The sequence below is a fragment of the Ambystoma mexicanum genome, chromosome 2q (assembly GCF_040938575.1).
Source record: "Ambystoma mexicanum isolate Mex_15411 chromosome 2q, UKY_AmexF1_1, whole genome shotgun sequence".
In the NCBI taxonomy this organism is placed as follows: Eukaryota; Metazoa; Chordata; class Amphibia; order Caudata; family Ambystomatidae; genus Ambystoma; species Ambystoma mexicanum.
The window spans coordinates 979284575-979307385 of record NC_090924.1 but is presented as its reverse complement, the minus strand read 5'-3'; the positions used below and the strand labels follow the sequence as shown (position 1 = coordinate 979307385).

The 22811-nt window shown below is 45.3% G+C and overlaps 1 protein-coding gene across 11 annotated transcripts in view; it reads right to left on the bottom strand.

The window, feature by feature from the left end:
* The window catches only part of TRAK1 (trafficking kinesin protein 1), a 748555-nt gene that overhangs the window by 218998 nt on the left and 506746 nt on the right, over positions 1-22811 (bottom strand). For all 11 annotated transcript variants that reach the window (XM_069648282.1, XM_069648279.1, XM_069648284.1 and 8 more), the window contains exon 10: positions 22023-22099. In XM_069648282.1, coding sequence (XP_069504383.1) covers positions 22023-22099 — 77 coding nt within the window. The remainder of the gene's footprint in view (positions 1-22022; positions 22100-22811) is intronic.

Genomic DNA, 22811 nt, shown 5'->3' with positions numbered 1-22811 from the left:
GCTTCTGGGTCCACCATGTCCTAGTAAATGCCCACAGCCAGTGTCCGTTGATTCCCCCGGTTTTAACCGTATGCCTGTGTCCTGCCGGGTGTGGTAATCTGACCTTTCTGGTATAGGGTTGCTCTTTGTAGGGGAGCTGATCTATCCTTGCTCCACTTCTCTTCTCACCTCGCCAGGGCCAGCTGTTCCCTCAAGTGCATCACCGCACTGTCCGGTCGTCTTCCCCCAGCCTTCCACCCTTTATCTTGTTAACCCCCCAGCCAGGTGCTGCGGGCTTTCTTCGGGTGCTGGAAGCTCAGTGCGCCTTTACTGGAGTCCTCCTGTGACACTGCCTCCAGGGCACTGTATCATCTCGGCGTGGCACACACGACCTTAGGCCTTTCCACGTCCACCCACTTATTCCTGGTTGTGCAAGTGTCCGGCAACAGCGCTGTACCCGCCTCGCAAGTCAAAGATTGACTTTGCCCTCACTACGTAGCTTCCCTTCTCACTTTCTCTGTCCTGTGCTCAATTTGGCAAACTGTGTGGGGCCGGTGACCAGGGATGGCGCCATTTCATTATTGTGGCTTCTGTCCTCTTCAGTCGTCCCAGGCCGGGCTGCAGTGCAGGCTAAAGATCTTGTGTCCGGCTTCGGTCGGTGGCAGCTCTGCGCCCCCTCTGCTTGGGACAGCCGCTTCCCCACTGCTGCAGTGCCCTTGCTATACATTCACAAATTCTGGCATCCAAGCTTCTTACCCAGAACTGGCGCACAATGTTTCTCCTCTGTGTGTCCGTCTCTCCCTTTCTGAAGTTTCCCTCAATACTGCACCCTCTTTGTGCCTCTGAGGAGTTATTGAGTCCGGTGTCCTCTGTATGTAGTCCGGCACGTCTCTCTGGAACTCAGCCTGTGCTCTGTTTACTGAGTTGGCTTCTCTTCCCTTCTGCAGTCTCCCTCAATACTGCACCCCCTCAGTGCCTTCGAGGAGTTAGTGAGTCGGTGTCCTCTGTATTTAATCCGGCACGTCTTTCGGGCACTGTGCCCGTGCTCTGCCTACTGCGCTGGCATCTGTTTTCCACAGCGCGACCTAGGTAAGCACTTCGCCATCCACTATGGCAGTGCTTGATTGAGTTTTCGTGCCCGCCCGGTCCCAGCCTTCCCGGCCAGCCTGCAGTAACAATGTATCCGCCTATGGGATGTTAGAACGTTCCGGCGATCCTGTTGTTGCTACTAATGTCTCCTTTAAACTCTGCCGCTTACTATAGCCTCGGGGCTACTCTTGAGCTGCCTGCTGTTACTTTCTTGCCTGGCGTGTCAGCCCGCAGCCTCAGGAGCTCGGCGCACAGTCCCACTGTTCTAGCTCTTCGGTGTCTGCACCCGGCTGCATGCGCCCGTCTTCTGATCCGCACTCTTGCCTCTGCAGGGCCACTTGCACACGCAAGCCTGCTTTTTCGCACCCACACACTTGCGCCTTCCACACAGCAAGGTTCAGAGCTCTTTTCCACCATGCTACGGCACTAGCGCTTCTCTATGCTTGCTGCTGGAGACTCGCCTGAGAGATCCTTTGTTACGACCATGCCACCATCTTGTTATTATTGTCCCTGGGACACTTCGCTCCTTCTCCGGTCCATATCTCCTGGGCTGCACTGTGAATCCTTACGTTTTTGTGCACCTTTTGTTCTGCATTACTTCGCCTGCCTGCATCTCCTGCATTACACGTGGGCTCATCTTATATTCACTGCTTTTCTTCAGGATCATGGAGGATCCGCAGAAGTGCCTGGAATCACGTCCTACTCCATGGCTCTTAAACCACACACCCTAGCTGAAAATGTAGTTATAATGAAAGGACAGAACTACCATGGGGCCCATGGCCTGCAGCCGATGGAGTAGGAGGGCTTCTGCGATTGCAACCACCAGATCCTTAATGATCTGTGTAACAGACACATTTTAAACTGGATGTGGAGCCCACAAACTGAAGAATACGTGTGTCAACACCCCTAGACCACTTGACTGGAAGAGGGAGAGCAGAGGTTTGCCTGAAGCCGAGTTACTTGGACTGAAATGAAGAGGCTGCCGAAGGTATCCGATTCCAAGATAGCGCCTGCTTAACCAAGGTGGCAGTGGCATTGAGTACAGCATCAGGACTGCATTGAGTGCCGGTGTCAGGGACATAAGCGAAGGGACGCGTATCTCTACGTGTGCCCAACGAGAAGACAGCGAGCAGAGAGGGATGGCGGTGGACCACCCACATCAAGGAGGCAGGCTAAGACGATAAGGCAAGTTCCGCATGTCGCCTCCTATAGAGTCGGGTCCCCCAATCTGAGGGCACAAAGTGACCCGCACGCTATAGCAACCGGCGGTCGTGGGAACACTACGGAGCACCAAACAAAGGCTCCATACTAGAGCTGCAAAGCCAGAAAAGCTGTTGTCACACTGCTGCATCCCACTAGACCTCCTGCGCACATAGCGCAGAAAAAGCAGGCATGATAGGTGTGCAGCCAATCGGGGAAGGCTTGGGACAAGAGCAGCCTGGTCCTTTCTACATGGGGTCAGTGAAACTCAGCCAGTGAGACAGAGGACTGCAGGGAAGCAGTCGCTTGGTGAGGAGAGTCCAGGGATCCTGAGCCGAGGGGAAGAAATTGCAAGGAGGCCCTGTGCTGATTGAAAGCAGCACAGATTACATGAAAGAATGCCTGGTGGCCGTAGATTCACATGGCAGGGAAAAGGAACATTTGAACTTGGACAGTCGGGAAGAGGACACAAGGAATACCACTGTGGCATTACAAGTGATAAGTCAACAATAAGCTGCTGGTGGCCCCGAACCATAGTAGTGGACAACATATGCACCTGAGGTGAGCGCCACAACTGGAACTGTGTCCCAACCATAATTGGCCGAAAGTGCGCAGAACAAGCGCTGCAACATCCCGAAGGCGCAATACAGGTCGGGGAGAATGGGTAAAGCTGGGCTGAAGGAAGTACTGTGTATATAGGCCCATGCTGCTCTAGCGTCATAGTAGCCACAAAGGCAGATAAAAAGCATGCAAGAAGCAGCAGTAGAAAAGGAAAGACATAGGTCACATATCCAGTGGCACACTGGGGAAGGACCCAAAGGGCAAGCTCCTGCTGCACCCAGGCAGGGGTGACACTGCAAGCATATAAAGATTGTGCATTAGGAAGCCGCTGGAGCCTGGAGGACCATTCTAGTCCCTAAGTGAAGACTACACGTGGCGAGGAACGGAGGTTCAGGCAACTTATAACCACGGAACAGTACAGAAGGGACAATTAATCAGGCATCCTCAGTTACCAACAGGAGAAGAGGGCAGATCGCACCCATGCCTCCCAAGTCGGCCAAAAGCGAAGCGAGCCAATCTACCTTAAACGGCTTCACTGAACCACAGCAGGCATCTAGTAGACACATGGAACCAGCGACAGTAAAAGAGAAGGGCACCATGGAATTGCACAACCAAGTAATGCTGGCAATAGCAGACGTGAAGGCCTCCTCGGGGTCACAGATTGAAACTGTGCAGCTGGATGTGGGGTTATTGTGGCAGGACGTGCAGAGTCTAGCAGAGCGCACAACCACTCTGGAGTCGCAGGTTAAAGAGAACTTGGGGGGCGCTCCGAAACACATATTCGGATGTACATGTGTTGCAACAGAAGGTCAGCCTCTTGGGAAACAGAGCGGAAAAAGCTGAAGAATGGGCCTTGAGAAATAACATCTGCATAGTTTTTCTGCCAGAAGGGGAAGAAGGGACTGGGCCGACGACATACATCGAAAACCAGTTACTCCAGGAAATTGGGCCCGGTAACCTCACACAGGGCTTTACAATTGAGAGAGCGCACCGGGCACTGGCTTGGCGCTCTCCCCCGGGAGAGCCCCCGAGACTGATTATCACTAAAGTCCTGAATTATAACAACAGAGAGAAGATACTGGCCTATTCCAGGCAAGGCGGAGAACTGAAAAGAGCCTCACCAGAATTGGCGGTCTACCCTGACTGCATGTTTCAAGTGCAGAAGAATAGAGCCCAATTTTAAGCGGCTAAGAGTAGGCTACGCACAGCCGGTTTGAAATATATGTTGATCTACCCAGCGTGATTCAAAATAATATATACAAATAAAACTTGATTCTTTGATCAACCGGAAGAGGTGCAAGCATGGATGGCCAGAGTGAAGATAGGATGTTGTTAAGGAGGCAGTGAGGTTGACCGGGGTAGACACAAGGGGGGCATGAACGGACCCGAGGCCAATAAGGTTTAAGAGCATGTGGTACTACACACTATGAACAGAGACGTACATCAACGGCATTGCACTCAAACAATGTGTGGATACAAGACTTGGCCATATGGGAAACTTTCCAGGTGCTGCAGTGAACGGGCGAGTGGATCTGTGCTTTTATTGTGAAAGGCAGGATTTGCTAACAGTCAATACTTTACAGCAGAGAGGAGGAGACTGTACAACCAGCTGCGAATGTCACAACCCCCAAGTTGTATTTTTTTAGGGCAATTTTCTGCCCACCCGCTGTGCACTAGCCCCGGGCAGGACAGCTCGGGGCACAGGCGAAGAGTGGTTACGCCTAAGCAAGGGCTGTTGTGTTTGGTTGGGGAAGTTTAGGTTGTTTATTGGGGGGGAGGGTTTGCCTGCATATACTCTGATCAAAAATGGCAGCACAACATTTAGGGTGGGAGTACCAAAAGGTGGGGAATGAGAAGCGAGATAAAGGTAAATGGCAGGTACGGTAAAGGTGCTTACCTGGAATGTGAGAGGCTTGAATTACTATGTGAAAAGGAATAGAGAATATTCGTACCTTAAGAGGTGCAGAGTGGATATAGCTATGATTCAGGAATGGCTCCTCACAGCGGGAAAATAGGCACTATTGGCAAGGAGATGGAAAGGACAAGTATTTGGTTTCACTTATTCTGCCTATGCCGCAGAGTCCTAATATGGATGGCGCCCTCGGTACCCTTCAAGGTCACGCATGTTAAAGCGGATGACGAGGGCAGAATGGTGCTTGTACAAGGCCTCCTCGAGCATATAGATACATGTTTGGTTAAAACTTACGCCCCCAACCATAGTGCACGCTAGGTTCTTGCAAACTCTATATCCCCAATTGGGTTCATACCGGGACAGTAATATGATATTGGGGGGGTGGGAGGGGAAGATAGATTGTACTTGCACGTTGAACCCTAAGCTAGATAGATCATATGCTAAATATGCCAAAGCGGCGCTGCCCGCAAGGACATTGCAGACGCTCCTGGATTCTTTTGATTTGGACGATGCCTGTAGAGTGCATCATCCAGACACTAGACACTATTTTTCAGTGCCACATGGGGTATATATGAGGATAGATAATGTTTTCATAGGGCGCGAGTTAACACATCACATCACACACTTGGAGTATAAAGAAAGTCTTATCGGACCACGCTCCGCTTAGCTTGCAATGGCAATATGTGCCCCCCAGAGCCCCGGTACCCATGTGGAGACTTAGAAGTGAATTGCTAAGATGTCCCTTATTTTGAGCCTGCTTAAAGACTGCATTAAAGAATATGTTTTGCATAATCTGGGAAGTGTGCCCAGTGCTGGAACGTTCTGGGAAGCATTGAAGGTGGTAGTCAACGGGGCCGCTATAGCGGGATCCAGAAGCGTCCAGCAACCTTAAAAAAGGAATTGTCTGATGCAGAGGATCAATAGAGGAAATTAGAGCAATCCAGCGGACAACACCCAGACAAGGAAGTGAAAGTGAGGGAAGTAAAGAAAAAACATATGGACTGTTGGGAGAGATTAGGCAAACAGTTTCGCTAAATACACAGAGAAACAGCATATGGAGGGGGATAAGCCCGGCCGATTCCTAGCTTGGTTATACAAAAACAAGGCACCACAGTGCCTCAGACATGCGATAAACACGAGTCAGGGGGAAGTATGCTATACCCACAATGGAGTTAATGCGACTTTTCTCAAATTATACCGAGAATTGCATCAGGACGGACCTCCGACATCAAGCACTCACTTAAGGGCGGTGTTAGACGTTATGGAGCTCCCGGTGTTGAGCCAGGAAGAAAAAGACAGCTTGGATGCGCTTATCACCTTAGTAGAAGATATACAAAGCACAATTATGGGGTTGCCGACTGGAAAGATGCCAGGCTCAGACGGGTTACCTAGAGAATTCTATAAAGAATATGCACCCGAATTGTCCCGCCACTTGCTCAGTACATTCAAGGATTCTTACGAAACAGGAGTCCTCCCGCTCACCCTCAGAGAATCCATCATTATACCCCTCCTTAAGCCCCATAAAATCCTATTAGAATGTGGCTCTTACAGACCCCGCTCATTGCTGAACCAAGATAAGATATTTATGTCTATACTTGCGAATAGGATGAAAAAAAAGAGATACCCAAGTTAGTGCAGCCAGAACAGGCAGGATACGTTCCGGGCCGAAGTATGGCCTGGAACCTGAGGAGATTACGCCATGTAATGGACGGGACGGGCGGCATGGAATACTCTGTGTGCCATAGCCACTTTAGACGTGGTAAAAGCATTTGATTCAATAAAATGGTACTGGCTGTACGCAACAGTGCGTAGATTTGGTTTTGGACAAGCATTCATCAAGTGGGTACAGCTAGTGTACACAAGGCCGATGACAAGGGTCAATACGGGTAAGAACATTTCGGACGCATGGGAATTGGATAAGGGAACAAGACAGGGATGTCTTATCACCGCTGCTTTACATTCTTGCCATGGAACCAATTGCCCAGTACCTTTGAAAATAATACATAGAGGCGGGTATTGAAATTGATGTGGACAGACATCGGTTATCTCTATATGCAGATGATACACTTCTATACATCCAGAATCCAGAGGATAACCTAGAATTGATACTAGAAGCTATGGAGCTTTTTGCTATACTGTCAGGGATTAGCAAGGAAAAGTTAGTGTTATTCCGATAGCGGGTCTGCGTGGGAAGGAGCAGGATGAGTTACCAGTACTTGCCCTCTGGATGGCAAGCATACACATTGAGGCACGTTGTATGAGCCTGGTTCCAAACTTTGCAATGACCGAATTTAAGATGAAGTAGGGCAATAGCCTTGAATCGCTATCCACTTGTCCACCGCTGGCATAAGATCCAGCTGCAAAGCAATCATTTTGGTTACAGCCTGCAGAAAAAAGACAACGTGAGCCCCCTTTTGCTTCATGCAACACAGATACACTACCTTTCCTGTAGCTACCAAAGCCACTTTGAACGTCAGGCAAAGATAAAGCAAAGGTCTGAGAGATCTGTAGGAATGTGGGTAGATTAACATTTGAATTGGCAGTAATTGCAGGTACACACATTGGAGCACTCTTTTTGTCAACTATCGATTGCAGACTGAGCCAATTTAGTCTGCCTTCACAGGAAATATGATTTTAAAATGGCAGCTTTTTTTTTATTTGCATTTTGAAAGCGCTCACACAGCCCGCAGGCATCGAGGCGCTGTTACAGGATTTTTTTTTTCCCGTTATTGTTTTTGTAAATACTGAGAGGTTTCTAAGCACGGACCCAGGTGTGTTGCTTCGTGTCATCTTGCTTCCAAGGTGAACACGTTGCCGCTGAGCTATCCTCCCGGGAGCTTCTAAGACCATGTCAGAAGGAGACTTCGTAGAGTGAGATTAACCAACCAAAATGCACCTAATGCATTTTTAAAATGCAAAGTCAATTGTCAAAGGATCTCAAAAATCTTCATCTTCAAGACAATTTCTTCATGACACTTACAACCTCTCTTCCTCATCCCACTCCTTATTCAACATGGTCAATCCCCTTGGCACAGAAATGATTCTAAGCTTTTCTTCCATCTGGATCGTGCGCCCTCCTTCCTGCTCTAGTGCCCAAAAGAGGAGTACTTAAAGAAAAAATCCTCAATTTCTGTTCCCATCAGAGAGGAAGTATGGTCTGAAGTGATGGGCCTTGTCAAATAAATTCACATCCAGACAGGCTCGATGTAAAAAGGGGAGGCGAGGCTGAAGGACCTAATCAAATGGCTCTTTCAAGACCTGGTCACTGATTAAGTTAATTTAAGTGTAGGGAGAGGGTCTCTGTGCCGGGCCAGGAATCATCTCTGTGGGAGTACCAATGGATGCAGAGTGGGTGAGCATACAGCTGGAATCAAGGTGTAAGCTCTGGAGGCTTTGAGGCAGGTGAGCTCAAAACGTACAATGTGGAAGATGACATTACCATGGCGGAGGACTAAGAGGAGCCCTTGAGGGAAATGCCTTCATTGAACTCTCAGCACACTCTTGTACTGGGTCTGGGAGCTTGTGGCTCTCCCAGAACCTATCAATCCTGAAGCCCAAGCGACACTGAGGTGTTGAGCAATTCTATGTGATTTTTTTTTTAACTATTCAATATAGTGCTTTGGTAATTAGCCTGGGAGAGTGCAACACTGTCCCTACCTAGTTATGGTCAGGGTTATATTAATTGAGAGAGGTTACCCATGTACTTCTCCTACTCGGATAGGAGCCTTTGGTGTCATCACAGTGAGGGACCATTGCTGGAGGTTAAGCCATGTGTTTCACTCTTAGGGGCCAATCCAGATCATCACCCGGAAAGGTTTTGCACAATTTCAGGGAGTTTGTCCTTTCTGCCTTCAATTCTTCCCCAACCTCTTGAGATATTCTGACCATGCACCTCTGGGGGAATGAAATATGGTTTTGCCCTGTCTCCAGCCTGCGTCTAGCCTTGATAATTCAGGTAGCATCCTACTGGCATTCGCCCACTCTGGATAGTGCAGAGAAGCTGATCCACGTTTTTAAACTGAGGGTATTAAGATACTTTATGTTTATTCTCTGCCATAGACATAACTCTACCCCAGCCCACCAGTGTGCCGAGCTGGTCTAAATCCAGGTTGAGCTGTCATACAGTACTTTGGCTGAAAGCCTTTTGGCCATTGATCCTTGCAGTCATTTGGGTCGAATATTCAAACAGGGGGTCCCTAGAAGGACAAAGTAGAATATACAATATTGGCCTCCAGCACCTCTGGTAAAAGACAGCGCAGTTTTGCAGATTCTCCATCCACCCCATCAAGACCCATTGTGCTCAGTTGAGTGCATTAGCCAACAGCCTCAATTTAGGCAATGGACAATTTATGGACAACTCAAACAAAACGTATTTTGAAGACCTTGAACCGCTTTCAAACGAATCCATTTACGTCCTCTGCTCTACCTGTCCAGACTAACGTTAAACCTAAAATGTATGTTACGCCCAGATTATACAGATGTGAATTTATTAGACTGATGCTATGCAAACCCCCATTGGCGCAACTGAACAAGTTAGTAATGCCCATTTACAGAAAAATGCACATGGTGCGGTGAGCATTAGAATTATGAGCTGCAATATAGCGGAAATGCAAAATATTATGGCAGAAGCGGACTGGCATTGTTTCCTGGAATATCAGTTTCCAGGAAACATAGGTTTAATCTCCAATGTACAAACTGTTCAAACTATTAAGAAAAGGTGATGTTGGTAGCTGCAATAGCGATTTACTTATATGTATATGGGTAGACTTAATAGTAGGCACAAAATCAGTAGCATTTGATTCCGAGGAGTCCTACATTTGACAATTAAGCACGTGATAATTTGACTCTAGTAATGTATATTTCAGATCATACAAATTGGTTGGCATCTTTGAGCCATTGCGCGAAAAGTTGGGAGACCAACCAGGATTTAAACCCAACAACCATCTTATAATCCTGGCCGATTATAAAAACTGACCTGGATCCATTAAAAGCAACTACCACTATTTACAGAAGAAACACAAGATAAGGAGGATGACCAAATCAAAATCTCTGTTCCCGTTTAGATGCAATAAATATGTGTTTCACTTTTTTAGAAGCATATCTGTCCTGAGTATGAGGGCCAGCATTGGGCTATTGTCGAACGATAACCCAGCTCACCCAACATTTTATACAGATACTCTGCCAGCTATACTGATTGTATTTTTATCGTAATGGCCATTTAGGGAAGAATCAATGACTTTAGTGTTACACAAAGGGTTGAGAGCAACCATGACCAATTAACCATCATTATCGTGTAATAAGGACAATTATTTTTTGTATAGCATCTAATGCTTCTGTGGTTTAGTGCAACAGAAAAGGGGTACTGAATAAAAACTTGGTTGCCCCATCTATACAATAGTATTTTCCCTTTAATGGCAGACACTTTCGAAAACAATATGGGAGCAAGTATCGAAATATATAACTAGCTGGTGTAGTTGCTTCATCCCTTTCTTACCAAACCAGTTAAGGAAGTTGGGGCACTGTACGGATAGAGAACACGTGGTATGATTTGGAATGCGGCCTAGTGAATAAGCGCCTATTATCTCAAATGAAAGCACTGGTTGGTCGCAATTTAGCCAATATAAGTATACTTGGGGGAGGGGGGACTAGGGGGGGGTATACGATTATATTCGTTAACAAAAAAGATGGTGCAAATACATGGCTGCAATTCCTTTTGTATGCTAGCCTAAATAAGAATAGAGACGATTTCTTGGTCTTATTGAACCCTGGCTTTGTGAATTACGAACAGAAGCTATGCAGCAACATTGATGAACAAAGCCGGCTACTGCATTTTAATTCATTGAATGGTGTTAAGGAGCTACACATGAATAGAATATGCCATTACCAGAAATTAAGCTACCGGTATCCAGTTGGCTCTACAAAGTAAATTACTTTATTGTAATTTACTTTGTGGGTATAACTTCAAAATACTTCAAATTTTTCTATGTATTTGTATGGTAAGGGATAAAAGGGAAAGGGGGGCTAAAAAAAGGCCTAGAACCATTTAGCTGGCAATTGACACAAAGTCCATGGCCTTCATTGCAAAAGCAAGGTTAAAGCAGCAATTGACTAACAATCCTACGGAAAGAACCCAGGACCGGATAGAATCCCACTGGGTCTTTCTAAAGAGGAGTATTTGAAGTACTTTTAAAAGATCATTCTTCAATAATTTAAACAAAAAACAGGGTTTCCCAGCATCATGTTCCCGAGCCATAATCATTCTGAGCATCAAAAAGGAGATTGGAATGTCCTAGTCAATTATAGACAGATATAACTGCTTCGCAATCTGGCCAAAATGTATGGTAAAGTCATAAAGCGATCAGAGTAGGATTTGTTCACACATTGCCAACCAAGATTTGGAGAAAGGGTAGGCCAGGGACGTCATGTGGGGGTCACTGTTGCTACCCTGCTACCTCTGCAGTCTTCCTTGCTACCCCTAAAAAGAAGAAAATAATTGTTTAAAGTTATTTTTAGCAGAAACTGCGGAGTGGGGGTACATGGGTATGTTTTACAAAAGTAAAAGCTTCCCAAACGAAAAATGCATTTAAACCCTAACAGCGGTGGTGGGGGAGTTGTCAGGTTTGCCTCGTACAAGTATTTCAGCTGATTAAACGATCTGAAGCCTTGGTCTGGAGTTGTCCACTCAGCTTCCTCTAGCAGTGCTGGTGGGACTTTGGTGGACCATCGTGTTAGTAGTAATCACGCCAAGGAGGCGAGGGGCACGCACACACACACACACGCACGTCAGCTGATGTAGATTAACAGAAACGCTCCTTCTCGCCAGTTTGGTCCTTAACCCCACCGGAAGCAGGGTATCTTCTGACTTTTTCGTCTAATGGGAAACTTATCTACAGCGTCCCCGAGCATACACCAGATTTAGGGCTCCTGCGCTCTGCTTCCGTACATACTTGATGGCCCGGGATGGAAAACTAAAAACTGTCTTGAGCGCTTACTTCTTATAAAGGAACGCCAGCCAGGTCCCGACATCAAAAACCAGAATGGCTATCAGCACCAATGCCCACTTTGACAAGGCACTGAGTGAGTGTGCCAATGCTGAGCCCACCGACTCACAAGGAAGAGAGAAACTGCTAACCAGCACTGTGAACAAGGAAGACAGACCTGAAGAAATCCTTCTCTGTCACCATGTCCAGCAAGAAGTCTATGGACATGGACCAGAACGGCCATGGCATGCCTCTCAAGTCGGTTTCTGCTGGGCAGCTCAAGTCACCCCGATCTTGCCCACCGTGGTCAGTCTGGCCAGGGCATCCTCCACAGCCACCACCAATGCCCAGGAGCAGGGGAGACCCATGAATTACCTAATTCTGGCCATATTCTCCTGCTTCTGCCCAGTGTGGCCAGTGAACATTGTGGCTCTAGTCTTTTCCATTATGGTAAGTAACAAGACAAGGATTTGCCCTCTCCGTATTAAAGCCACAGCATGATTAAATCCTTTTAAAAATAACATCACCTGTCTAGGTCTCCCCTCCAACATCCCACTGTGCATAATAAGGATACCCTTTTTGATTAGTTTAAAGACCTACTCTTCCGTGGCTGTTTTTGAATTACAAGGTGCAACCTTTTCTTGTGCACACAGTACAGATTATGTTAATTCCTACTCCTCGGTTTATCCCTTTTTTGCGAATCGGTTCATCCTGTGAATTGTTGACATGCTGATGCGAAATGGTGAGGCAGCGCGATCTAAACCTCCAGATTATGAATGTTTGTTTGAGCTAGAAACTACACGTCACATCCGGTCGGTAAGATTTAAACAAAAATTAAGCTGACGTAATTGTTAGGAGCTACCATGCAGGCATTGTGGGGGTGTTTAGAGGAGGGAGATGAATAGCAAAATCCTGGGGTGGAAGGGAAAATAAATAAAGGCAACATATCAAGCTACTTAACTCCCATGGGTCCTTTTTGTTTCTCACTTCTTTTGGGAAAAGGGTCTGTGTCATACACTTCAAAGCCAGTCTCTGTGGGATGCATGTTCTCTTCTGTAACCAGAAACATTTCCTAGAATTAAAATATAAGGGGAAAGGAATCACTGCTTCGCTGCAGCATCAGGGCACATGCTACTGATGTGTGCTATTGGTATGTAAAGAAGGTTGCTCAGCCTTCACTACAACTACTGCCACACATGTGTGCTTTCTGCAGAGACAAGTTGCATTCTACAAAATTGTGTAAATTCAAATCAGTAGAATAAATGCTGTAACACCAAATGTTGGGGCCCCATGCACAATATGGTAAGGGGTGGCTGAGATTTTCATGGTAAAAACCATTTAACTAAAAGACTAGACCATGGCTTTTATTTGTTATTAATTTGCTCATTTTGACTCATCGGTGGCACTTAAGCAGCACCGAGAGAGGCAATAATATCCATTGTGAAGGCAGTAGAAGTCTTTGTTTCATATATGTTGCTTTAATACCACCCAGTCAATCCATATAGGTGGTCTTTAAGTTCCACCATACTACATTCTCATATAGGTCCCCTCCATTATTTTTTATTCATTGAAGCACTATGGCAGTACTTATTGAGCCTACATATATTTGGCTCATCAGAGGGGTATTCATGCTACCATTATCTTGCCATATTTAATTATTTAAATAGCACTGCAAGTGCTTTCCCCCTGCACCTGTCCTTGTTCCCTTCTCCCTCCCTCCCCTCGCCGCCCTATTCGCGTGTCCCACCTTCCCCGATTGGCTGCTGGATACCCAGGAAACCCAGCAGATTTAAAGAGCTTGCCTTGGCAGGCCATTGTTCCTTCCAGCTCTGCTGTGCCGCAGAGACACCAGCAGCACTTTCCATCCTGCCGACAAGGCTGCCCCAGAGAAGCCACTTTCATGAGTAATTCGCACTAACAGATGGACAACAGGTATGGCCTGATAAGTACACCTAAGCTTGGATGAAAATGCGGGTGACTATCAACCTGTAGGTCAGGACCAAATGGGGCATTTGGAAGGCCAGGTCCACATGGAGGCATTTAGAAGCTGCCGGGTCTCGTCGTTTGAGATCTGACGTATGTGGATATTGTGAAATTTAATGACAGACTAGTGCCTCTCTAAAAAAAATACTCCGAACTATTTGATTGGAATACTCTACCTGTGCAGGTGTTATCAAAACTACACTGTACAAACTGTATAAACACCTGGTATCTGGATACAAAAGAGTGGGTAGTGTGGAGCCATATTTTATTACATATCTAGATAGAAGTTGGCGTGACGACTTCATGCGATTCAAATGTAATGTGTTCCTGACTAGGGAAATTATGGACTCACGAGAGAGAGTGAACGAAGTTCCATCATTGTGCAAGTTCTGGGGTGCATTTGGGTTAACAGAGACACTGCAGCATCTACTGATTTATTGTAATTCATTGAGGAATGAACGCATATACCATTTTCTGAAATTTGTAAACGGTGATAATGTGGAAAGGTTATGGCTTGAAAAGTTGTACGGGGAAGATACCTCGCTGCAGCTTGCTGTAGTCAGATTTCTAAGAAATATCTGTCAGTTGATACCGTCCCCCTAATTGAGTAAATGCAAGGAAATCTAGATGCCCACCAGTGAATGCTTTGTATTTGGTTTTATATAACTATGTAGGTCCTTCATATGTTTTATTAGGTACTGTTTCGATCATAGGGAAAATGTGAGTGAGCAACAAGTGGAGGAATTAAGTTTTATAACGGACATTGAATATATCTGTATATCAATTTCTAGAAACATTCGATTCTAATTATATATATATATATATATATTTAGTTAATTGCTATTTATATTGTTTTTTTAGTATTTTATGATGAATTCTTTCTTCTTTATACAGAGTTGTTTTTTTCTCTTGTGTATATCAAATTGTTTTTGTAAAGGTTATGTATAACCCATACAAATAAATAAATAATAAGTAAATAGTGGCTCTCTAAGGCTGGCACGGCTGGGGAGTGTCAGGGGGTATGACTGACCCTACTCAAATCTCCTGCCCTGCAGTTTGCCTTTCCCGGTGGTGGGCATTTAGATTTCAGAAAGGTGAGCTTTCTGAAGGGGGGAAAAGGTCTGACAACTGCAGCGATGGTAAAAGGAGTGAGTGACAGTCCTTCGGAGTTCGGGTTGTCATATAACTTAAAGATAAATGCACACAGAGACAGATGGCCTCAGTTTACACCCACACAATAGGTTTCTTCTATCGTAGTGTTAGCTGACTCGGATACATTTATAACCAGGGAATTTTGTTGATACTAAATCCTGGTCATTTATTTAATTTTCAGGTCTTGCTCGTGCAGCATTTTGCTCCTGGGTAAACAGACAGGGCACGCCTCTCCAGGTCAGTGCTTTTTTTGCCTTGTTTAAACACATCAATGCCACAGATAACAAGTACCTCTATGTCCACTGATCTATAGAAGTTTTATACACTAGCTGATTATGGTTACCCTGATACAAGTACTGCATTATGTATATGTTTTACATATAGGCCCCACGTCGAGTCAGGAAAATGACATTCACCAAATGTGTGATCGTGGACAAATCACGCCTCCCTCTGTGCCTCAGTTCTTATATCTGTCTGAAATGAGAGCGTCTGGAAACACAGTGTTAGACGCATCAGAAGGTTGTGTGCCATCACTTCTGGTGATGTCTCTTGGGGCGGGTCAATGACATCACTTCTTTTGATGTAAGGGATCATGTGATGTCACTTTTACTACCTGGCATTTTGGTGAAATGAAGACCCTGGGGTAGGCACAGTTGACCAGGAAATTCACCTATTCCTTTTGTTGCAGAAATGTTTATTCCTAAAAAAGAGAAACATAGGCTTGTTTTGTTGATCTTAAAACATAAAACAACATTTGGAACTGCTCTATGCGAAGGATTGTGGAAAACCCTAGTAAAATCACAAGTTCAATGGGTTACATACAGGGTCTTTATAGCAAGAATTCCACTGCAATAAGGTATGGACCTGGCTGAGATGCAACTAAGGCTTTCCATGTGGTAAGGGCTGTTCAGCAGGGGTGTGTCTTGGCACTCTTGTTATTCTTCATTTCTATTAATGATGAGGCAGAGGAGAATCTAGCCTGCAGGGCAGATTCTCTATTGCTGAGCGGTGAACAATTCAGCCTTCCGCTTTTTGCGGATGATGCAATCCTCACCGCGAAGACTCTGACCGGTCCCCAGTGACAGCTAGACAAATTTCAGACAATGTATGCAAGCAAGGTGCTCAAAACTAACAAAGGGAACACATAATGCATAACAATTTATCTTGGAAGACCCCATAAAATGTGCCTTTTGTTAGGGGATGCACTGATCAAAAAAGCATCCACTTTGAGTACCTTGGAATGTACTTGAGCTAATTGGGCAAATGGGAAAAACCAAATGCATAAAAACAAATTAATAGTGCTCAAACGTATGGAAAGCTTTTATCAACGACTTGAAAATTGGGTGAGAAACCATGATGCATAATCTGATTCAGAGCTGGCACAAGGTCCAATAGAGCAGATTTTCTATCCATTTCTGCTGAAATCTTTATGATCAGCAGAGGAGTAAGACAGGGTTGTGTACATGTGCCAATTTTTTTTTGCCTTGACATTAACAAATTGTCAGTCATAATGGAGGAATTAAATATGGATGCAGCACTATTAAGGGGAATACAAACCAGCATCTTGCTATTTGCATATGATGCTGTGTTAATACAATTGCCTTAATGTATTGGTTTCCAATTGCAATGAGCTATGTTTTTAACTTAATGTGTCGAACCGTGTCTGGTCAAAAAAGAAAACAGAGGTATTAGATATATATTTAGGTGACTCCAAGTTATAATGAGTAGACTACTGGGATTACTTAGGTGTGAAAATCCATGCAAGAGGGTTATGGGAGAAACAAATCACCATGAGCATGCTCACTCTATCCGGACAAGGTGTTGGGGAGGGGGGGTCTGTTCATTTGAGATGTTATGAGGTAGAACAATCAAGCAAACCTTGGATGTTTAGAGCAAGTGCATACTCTGCCACAGCATATGAGGCAGACACTTTGGAATACTCTAATCTCAGGCTCTTACTGAGTAAAGAATCTGTCCTTTTGAAATCCTTGTTTGCACTCCCTAAAAGTACACCTTCACTACCCTATAGAAATGCGAATTAACGGAGTGGTTTTTCATGCCAAAACATAACCTCTGCTATATGGTATAGATTGTGGACAAGCAAACTGCTAACTCCATACCAGAAAGCTTTGGATGGTGTAGTATCTCAAAGTGGAGCGGCACAGTCACCCTGGACATAAAATATATCTACACTTTTAAATTTAAATCTGGCTGACCTATGCAACCATACACTCAAGTTGCATTAGGAAATCTGCTTTTCACCAAACCACAATCAAGGAGACGTATGAGGAATGATTGCATTCATGCAAAATCGCTTAAGCTAGTAATAATGGTCCGATTGCTAGGTATTTTGATAGAAAGTATCAATTTGGGCGAACACCGCCTCAGAATTCTACCGGCAGCTGTATTTACCAATAAATGGAATCCTGATTCAGCCAAGAAATGTAAGTTCCGTCAGGCGAGCTGGGAGGAAATGGTACATGTTCTGTCCAGCATACTCATCCCTGAGGAAAAGTTTGTATTTACCTGTTTTTAGGAATTTTAATATAAGAAGATGATTTATCTTTATGGGTAATTTGTCAATTTCTGAAAAGACCTTGGAGAATTGGGAAAAAAGAATCAGTGCCCATGGAGACTAGTGCCTCATAGATTATAAAAATCTCAATTGGAAAAATTATAACATTCAATTCACAGTTGTAATTGCATTAGGCTACAATAATTTGAAATTGTCATGATGGAACAATGTCATTGACCGAAGACTTGCACTCTTTTTGATTTGTTTACTGTGTATTGATGAATTGAACATGTTTTTAATGTCTTGATTTTATAGATTGTATACCAAAATAATTCAATATAACAACAAAATAACAAATTATCCCTCACTCAAAGCTGTGGGGGATTCCTCAAGTGGCTTCCTAAAGCAACCCTTGTACCTACCCCAAACGTGCCCCAAATTCACCACTCTGACTTGAGCTGGACTGTAATGGTATTAAATTTGTCACAAATTAGTCCACTTCTTTTTTGTTTGAAAACATGGGGCATAAAAGGGTTTAGTAAAATATAGGGAGGCCTGGTTGACTTCTATAACTCGGAGGAGGCTAGATCTCTCCCATGGTTCAGGCATGTTTACTGTGGGAGGAAATCCTGGCAGAGCTTCCACTATTTGGAGGCTGAAGAGTGCCTGCTTAGGGCATGTGCCATGATGTTCTTCTCGGCGAGGTGGGCTGCCTTCAGAGACATGTAGTTCTCCAGAGCCCAAAACTACTGTTGCATTGCTTCTATGCATAATGGCAAGGACTCGCACCACCTTGTTTGTTGAGGTGCATGGCCACTGTGTTGTCGTTCGGACCAGCACAGACTTGGCCTGTACAGAGGGGAGGAAGACAACTAGGGCCAGGAGGACAGCTTTCAACTCCAGCAAGTTGATGTGTTCCTGAGACGCAGAGGGAGACCACAGGGTGCTCGCCATCCAATCCTACACATCTTTGCCCCAACCTGTCAGTGGTACATTGGTGACCGCATTTACTTGAGGCCAAGATTGTCATAGCAACGCATCCTTTAAGAGATTGTCTCGTATGCATCACTATGCAAGAGCTCAGAAAACTCAACTCAATACCTGTAGAAGATCTGACATGTTCCCTTGAAACTGAGACCACTGGAAATGGAGCCGCCACTGAAGCAGCCTCTTATGCAACTGGGCTTCTGGGACCACCAGAATGCAGGAAGCCATGAAACCCAGCAGAAGCAGGAAGGACGAGACCGGAACTTGATACTGGGATTGGAGCACTTGCACCATCCAAAATATGTTCAGTACGCTGTCCTCAGGCAAAAAAAACTCTGGCCAGGTGAGTGTCCAAGGCTGATTAATGAATTGAAGGGACAGGGATTGTGAAACGTGAGACTTTTTGAAGTTCAAGGAAAAGCCCAAGCTTTGCAACAGACTGCATGTCATCCAGATAGGGAAAGATATGAACGTCTTCTCTCCTGAGACGAGCCACCACCCCCGGCAGCAGCTTGGGGAAAGCCCTGGGTGCCGAAGAGAGACCGAACAGCAGGACTTTGAACTGGTAATGTGTTTGGCCCACAACGAACCTCAGGTACCTCCTGTGCTTTGCATGGATATGTACATGGAAGGTGTCCAGAAGGTCCAGCGACACCAACCTAGGGCTTGGAGGAGCTGACCTAGATGACCATCTTGAATTTGTCCTTGCGCAGGAACCCCAGAAACATATTTAACTGTCTCAGGTCCATGATAAGACGCAAGCCCCCCATTCTCCTTTGCAACCGGAAAATAAGTAGAGTACCACCCTTTTCCTCGTTTTGAGCATGGTACCAGTTCCACTGGGATCTTAATCTGAAGTCGACAGACTTCCTTCAAGAGGAGGGGGTCAGGAGGCAAAGCAGTATGGAAAGGTGCATAGTTGGAGGGGGCTGAAAGAAAGGGAGAAAATGACCCTGTTGAAAGACCTTTACGGCCCAAGCGTCGGAAGTGGTGTGGAACCATTCTGAGATAAACTGGGCTATTCTCCCTCTCATGGGTGAAGAAAATGAACTTCACAGGGGTTTGCCGCTGGGGTTATGAGGGGAATGTGGCAGAATCAATACCGCCTCTTTGAATCCCTTTTCCTCTACACCCTAGGGAAACTGACCTGGTTGTCTATAAGGAGCCATTTGGCCCCTTCCTCAAGGAACATAGGACGCAGATGCCTGAAAACCATGACCCCTGTCTCTGGTAGCTCCTGAAAGGCCATGCCCAAAGACCAGACTGTCATTTTTGAGGACTGAAACCTCAGCAAAAACTGATCAGCTTTAGCCCCGAAGAGGTTATGCATATCGAGGAGCTTTAGTTGCACATCTTGTGCAAACCCTGATGTTCTCATCCAGGAGTGAGGTCTCATAACAGTGCCAGTCACCATTGCATGCCTAACGCAGTCCGTTATACCCAGACTTGTTTGTAGGTTCTGGCAGCAAGTGTCTCTGGCATAGTCTACACTGCCCTCAAAACCTTCCCTTACGTCACCCTCTACGAGGTGTTTGGCCACACCACTCACTGCCGTCCAAAGTCAAACCGAGATCTTGGCCAGGGTACAGGTGGTGTTAATCGTGCAGAGGGCCAAACCGCTTTCCCCACACGTCCGATTTCTTACTTTCCGTGTCCAGAGTTAGGGAAGGAAAAGTGGGCAACCGTATGTTGGAAGTAGTGGCTTCGACAACAAAGGTCTCAGGGAAGGCATGAATGGAAAGGAAAGCCAGGTCTGAGATGGCAGGTTGATGCTTCCAGGCCAACTCACTGTCCACAGTCTTAACTGAGGCAGGTTTTTCCCAGGCATCAAGCACTCCGGCATCTTCTGCTTTATTGAAAGGCAGCATTGTCCCTTTCTTGGGCCCCTCATCCCGAATGTCAAGAAGATCATACTGGATCTTCTGTCCACCACCTTAGCCATTATGCACTGAATAGACGGCTGAGGCCTTTCCGGAGTTGGAAATGAGAGAATGTCGAGTTCTGGGGAAGTACCTAGGTCACTGGCTTCTTGGAGATCTGTAGCCACGGCCAGCACATCCTCTCCCTCTCCATAGGAATCCACAGCACATTCTACTCCTTTGCCTTGGCACAAGGGTTCCATCCCAAATGGGGTGGGGTCCCCTTCCTTATCAAAGATCTGGACCTTCTTTGACATGAAGGTCTCATAAAGAGAGCATCAACCTTGTGAGTTGCCTCTGCACCAACAACACTGGGGTATGCATCAGTCTGGAGGCCTCAACACCTGGAGTAGGTGCCTGACAGCGCCAGAATCGGTCTAGCCCCATAGGATCCGGGGATTGGGCCAATGATGCACAGTCACAGTTCCCAGAGGGCTCCCTGCTGGCCACGAACAGCTGTAGTGGGCCCAGAGAACTCTGATGGGGCTGCCGGGGCCAGAGTCTTTGCTTTGCCAAAAACCTTGGTGAAAGCGTCAGGCACCTTCAGCCTTAAGGCATTCCATTCCTCTGGAATAGAGAATTGGGTCAGAAACGGTACCTGTGGGGTAGTTTGCGGGGAGTCATTTGATCAAAGGAGGAAGAAAAATAATGTCAGGATGAACCGCTCGGCAAGCAGGACCTTTTGCAAAGATGCTTCTTCTTTTCTTTGTGTGCTGGAGATTTGTCTTTGGGCCAATGCTCTGCACGCTGCAACCTCACCCGATATGTCTTGGATTCACCTTTTTCCTTGTGGACAAAGGTAAAACGTACATGGACTGGCACAACCCACAGTTCTGCATGTCATGATCATCCCCTAGGTAGTATAAAGAAATGCTAACGGGGTCAAATGCAGACATTTGAGAGCCACAATCCGAACAAGATGTGAAGCCTGCAGGATTAAAAATATCAAAACGAAGTCGGTTACATGTTCCAGATGCAGACAGAGTGCACACAAAATAGGAACTGAGGTCACGAGGTGTGGCACCTCAATATGTACTAGCCCCAGCATCATGACCGAAGTGGGGCATGTGTAGTCATCAGGCTGAGCTGACACAGAGCCCAATGGTGGCCTAAATGTTTCCTAAGATCAGCTGCACTGGGATAAGAATATCATAGATGATACATCTGGGGGAGGAAGGAATCCATTAGAAGTGGCCTTCTTTGGGAACAGTGGAAACGGCAAAACATCCCAGATTTGTCGCAGTATTGGCAGGTGTAACTTTCTCTTCAGTTACATATTTGAACCTATATATTTTACATGTATTCTCTGTTTATTTTGAAACTAATCTATTACACTGAAAAACTGTAGTTGCAGTTAAATGATTACATGAATCGGAAGTAATATAACTAAAAAGGTAGAAAACTTACTGACAAAATCATACTGGACAGAAGCCATCACTTACCATCAAGTGTTAAATGTGTGACGTACCTTATTGAGCATCTGCATATATTTGTGCAAAACCCTCATCAGGTGTTCTCTGTGATCATTTTAGTAACCCGTTTGTCGCATGACAGTTTTTCAGTTCATTTCCTGTTAAAGCCATCTAATAGTAAGTATTCTGAGATCAAAGCATTCATTTCCGAAGACTTGTAACACAAAATTAGCTAAATATAATTGATATACAGATTACAATCAATGTCGGTGGGGAAAAGTTACGACTACAGCGGCCATATTTTTTAAAAGGAATAATTCCCATGGTTCATACTCAAGTTCTGGTGACTCAGGCTCGTCCATTTGCAATTCTTTACGCATTGATCCTTCAATTTCAGCAGCTAGGGAGTCCTATAAGACAAAAAGAACAACGTATAACTTGTCATTTGTACACTTCACATACTCAATATTACAAAACTATTTGATAAATGGCCGCACAGCACTCTATAGTTGTAAATAAATAATGGTAATTGACAAATTGAGGCATAACTAATCTGTTAGTAAGTTCACGTTTCCTGTGCCCAGTAGGACATTTCCTTAACCTTCTGCCTGCAAATCCCTTCATGTAGCAGCAACTCAAGTTCCTTTTCATTACTGACATGTGTGATCTATGTGTTTTTGTACATCTTATCCAATGAAATGACTTGCGCAAAAACAAATCCGACATTGTAGTATTCATTTTGTTATTTTTCCTACAGCATTGGCTGACAAACTGAGTGTATTACAGTGCTGTACCAGGATAATACATTATCTAAAGCACAAGATATTCACACTGAATGAGAACAAATCAAAGTATTGCAGTGCATAATGCAGTTTAAAAGGCAACTCCAAGAATAAGCACAAAAGTAGCCAAAAAGAGTATGTTTTTCTTGGACTGCAAATTCAAATACCTAGACCCAGCCCTACGCATAATCGGGCACTGTTTCTTGGGAGAACCCAGAAGCAATGAGGCGGTGAACTAATACCACTGCGAAACCTAGAAATTCCAACTTGGATGTTTGAAGCATCCTGTGGCATTTCTAGGTATTGGAAGTTGAGCAGCCTAATAGTAACGATACACCAC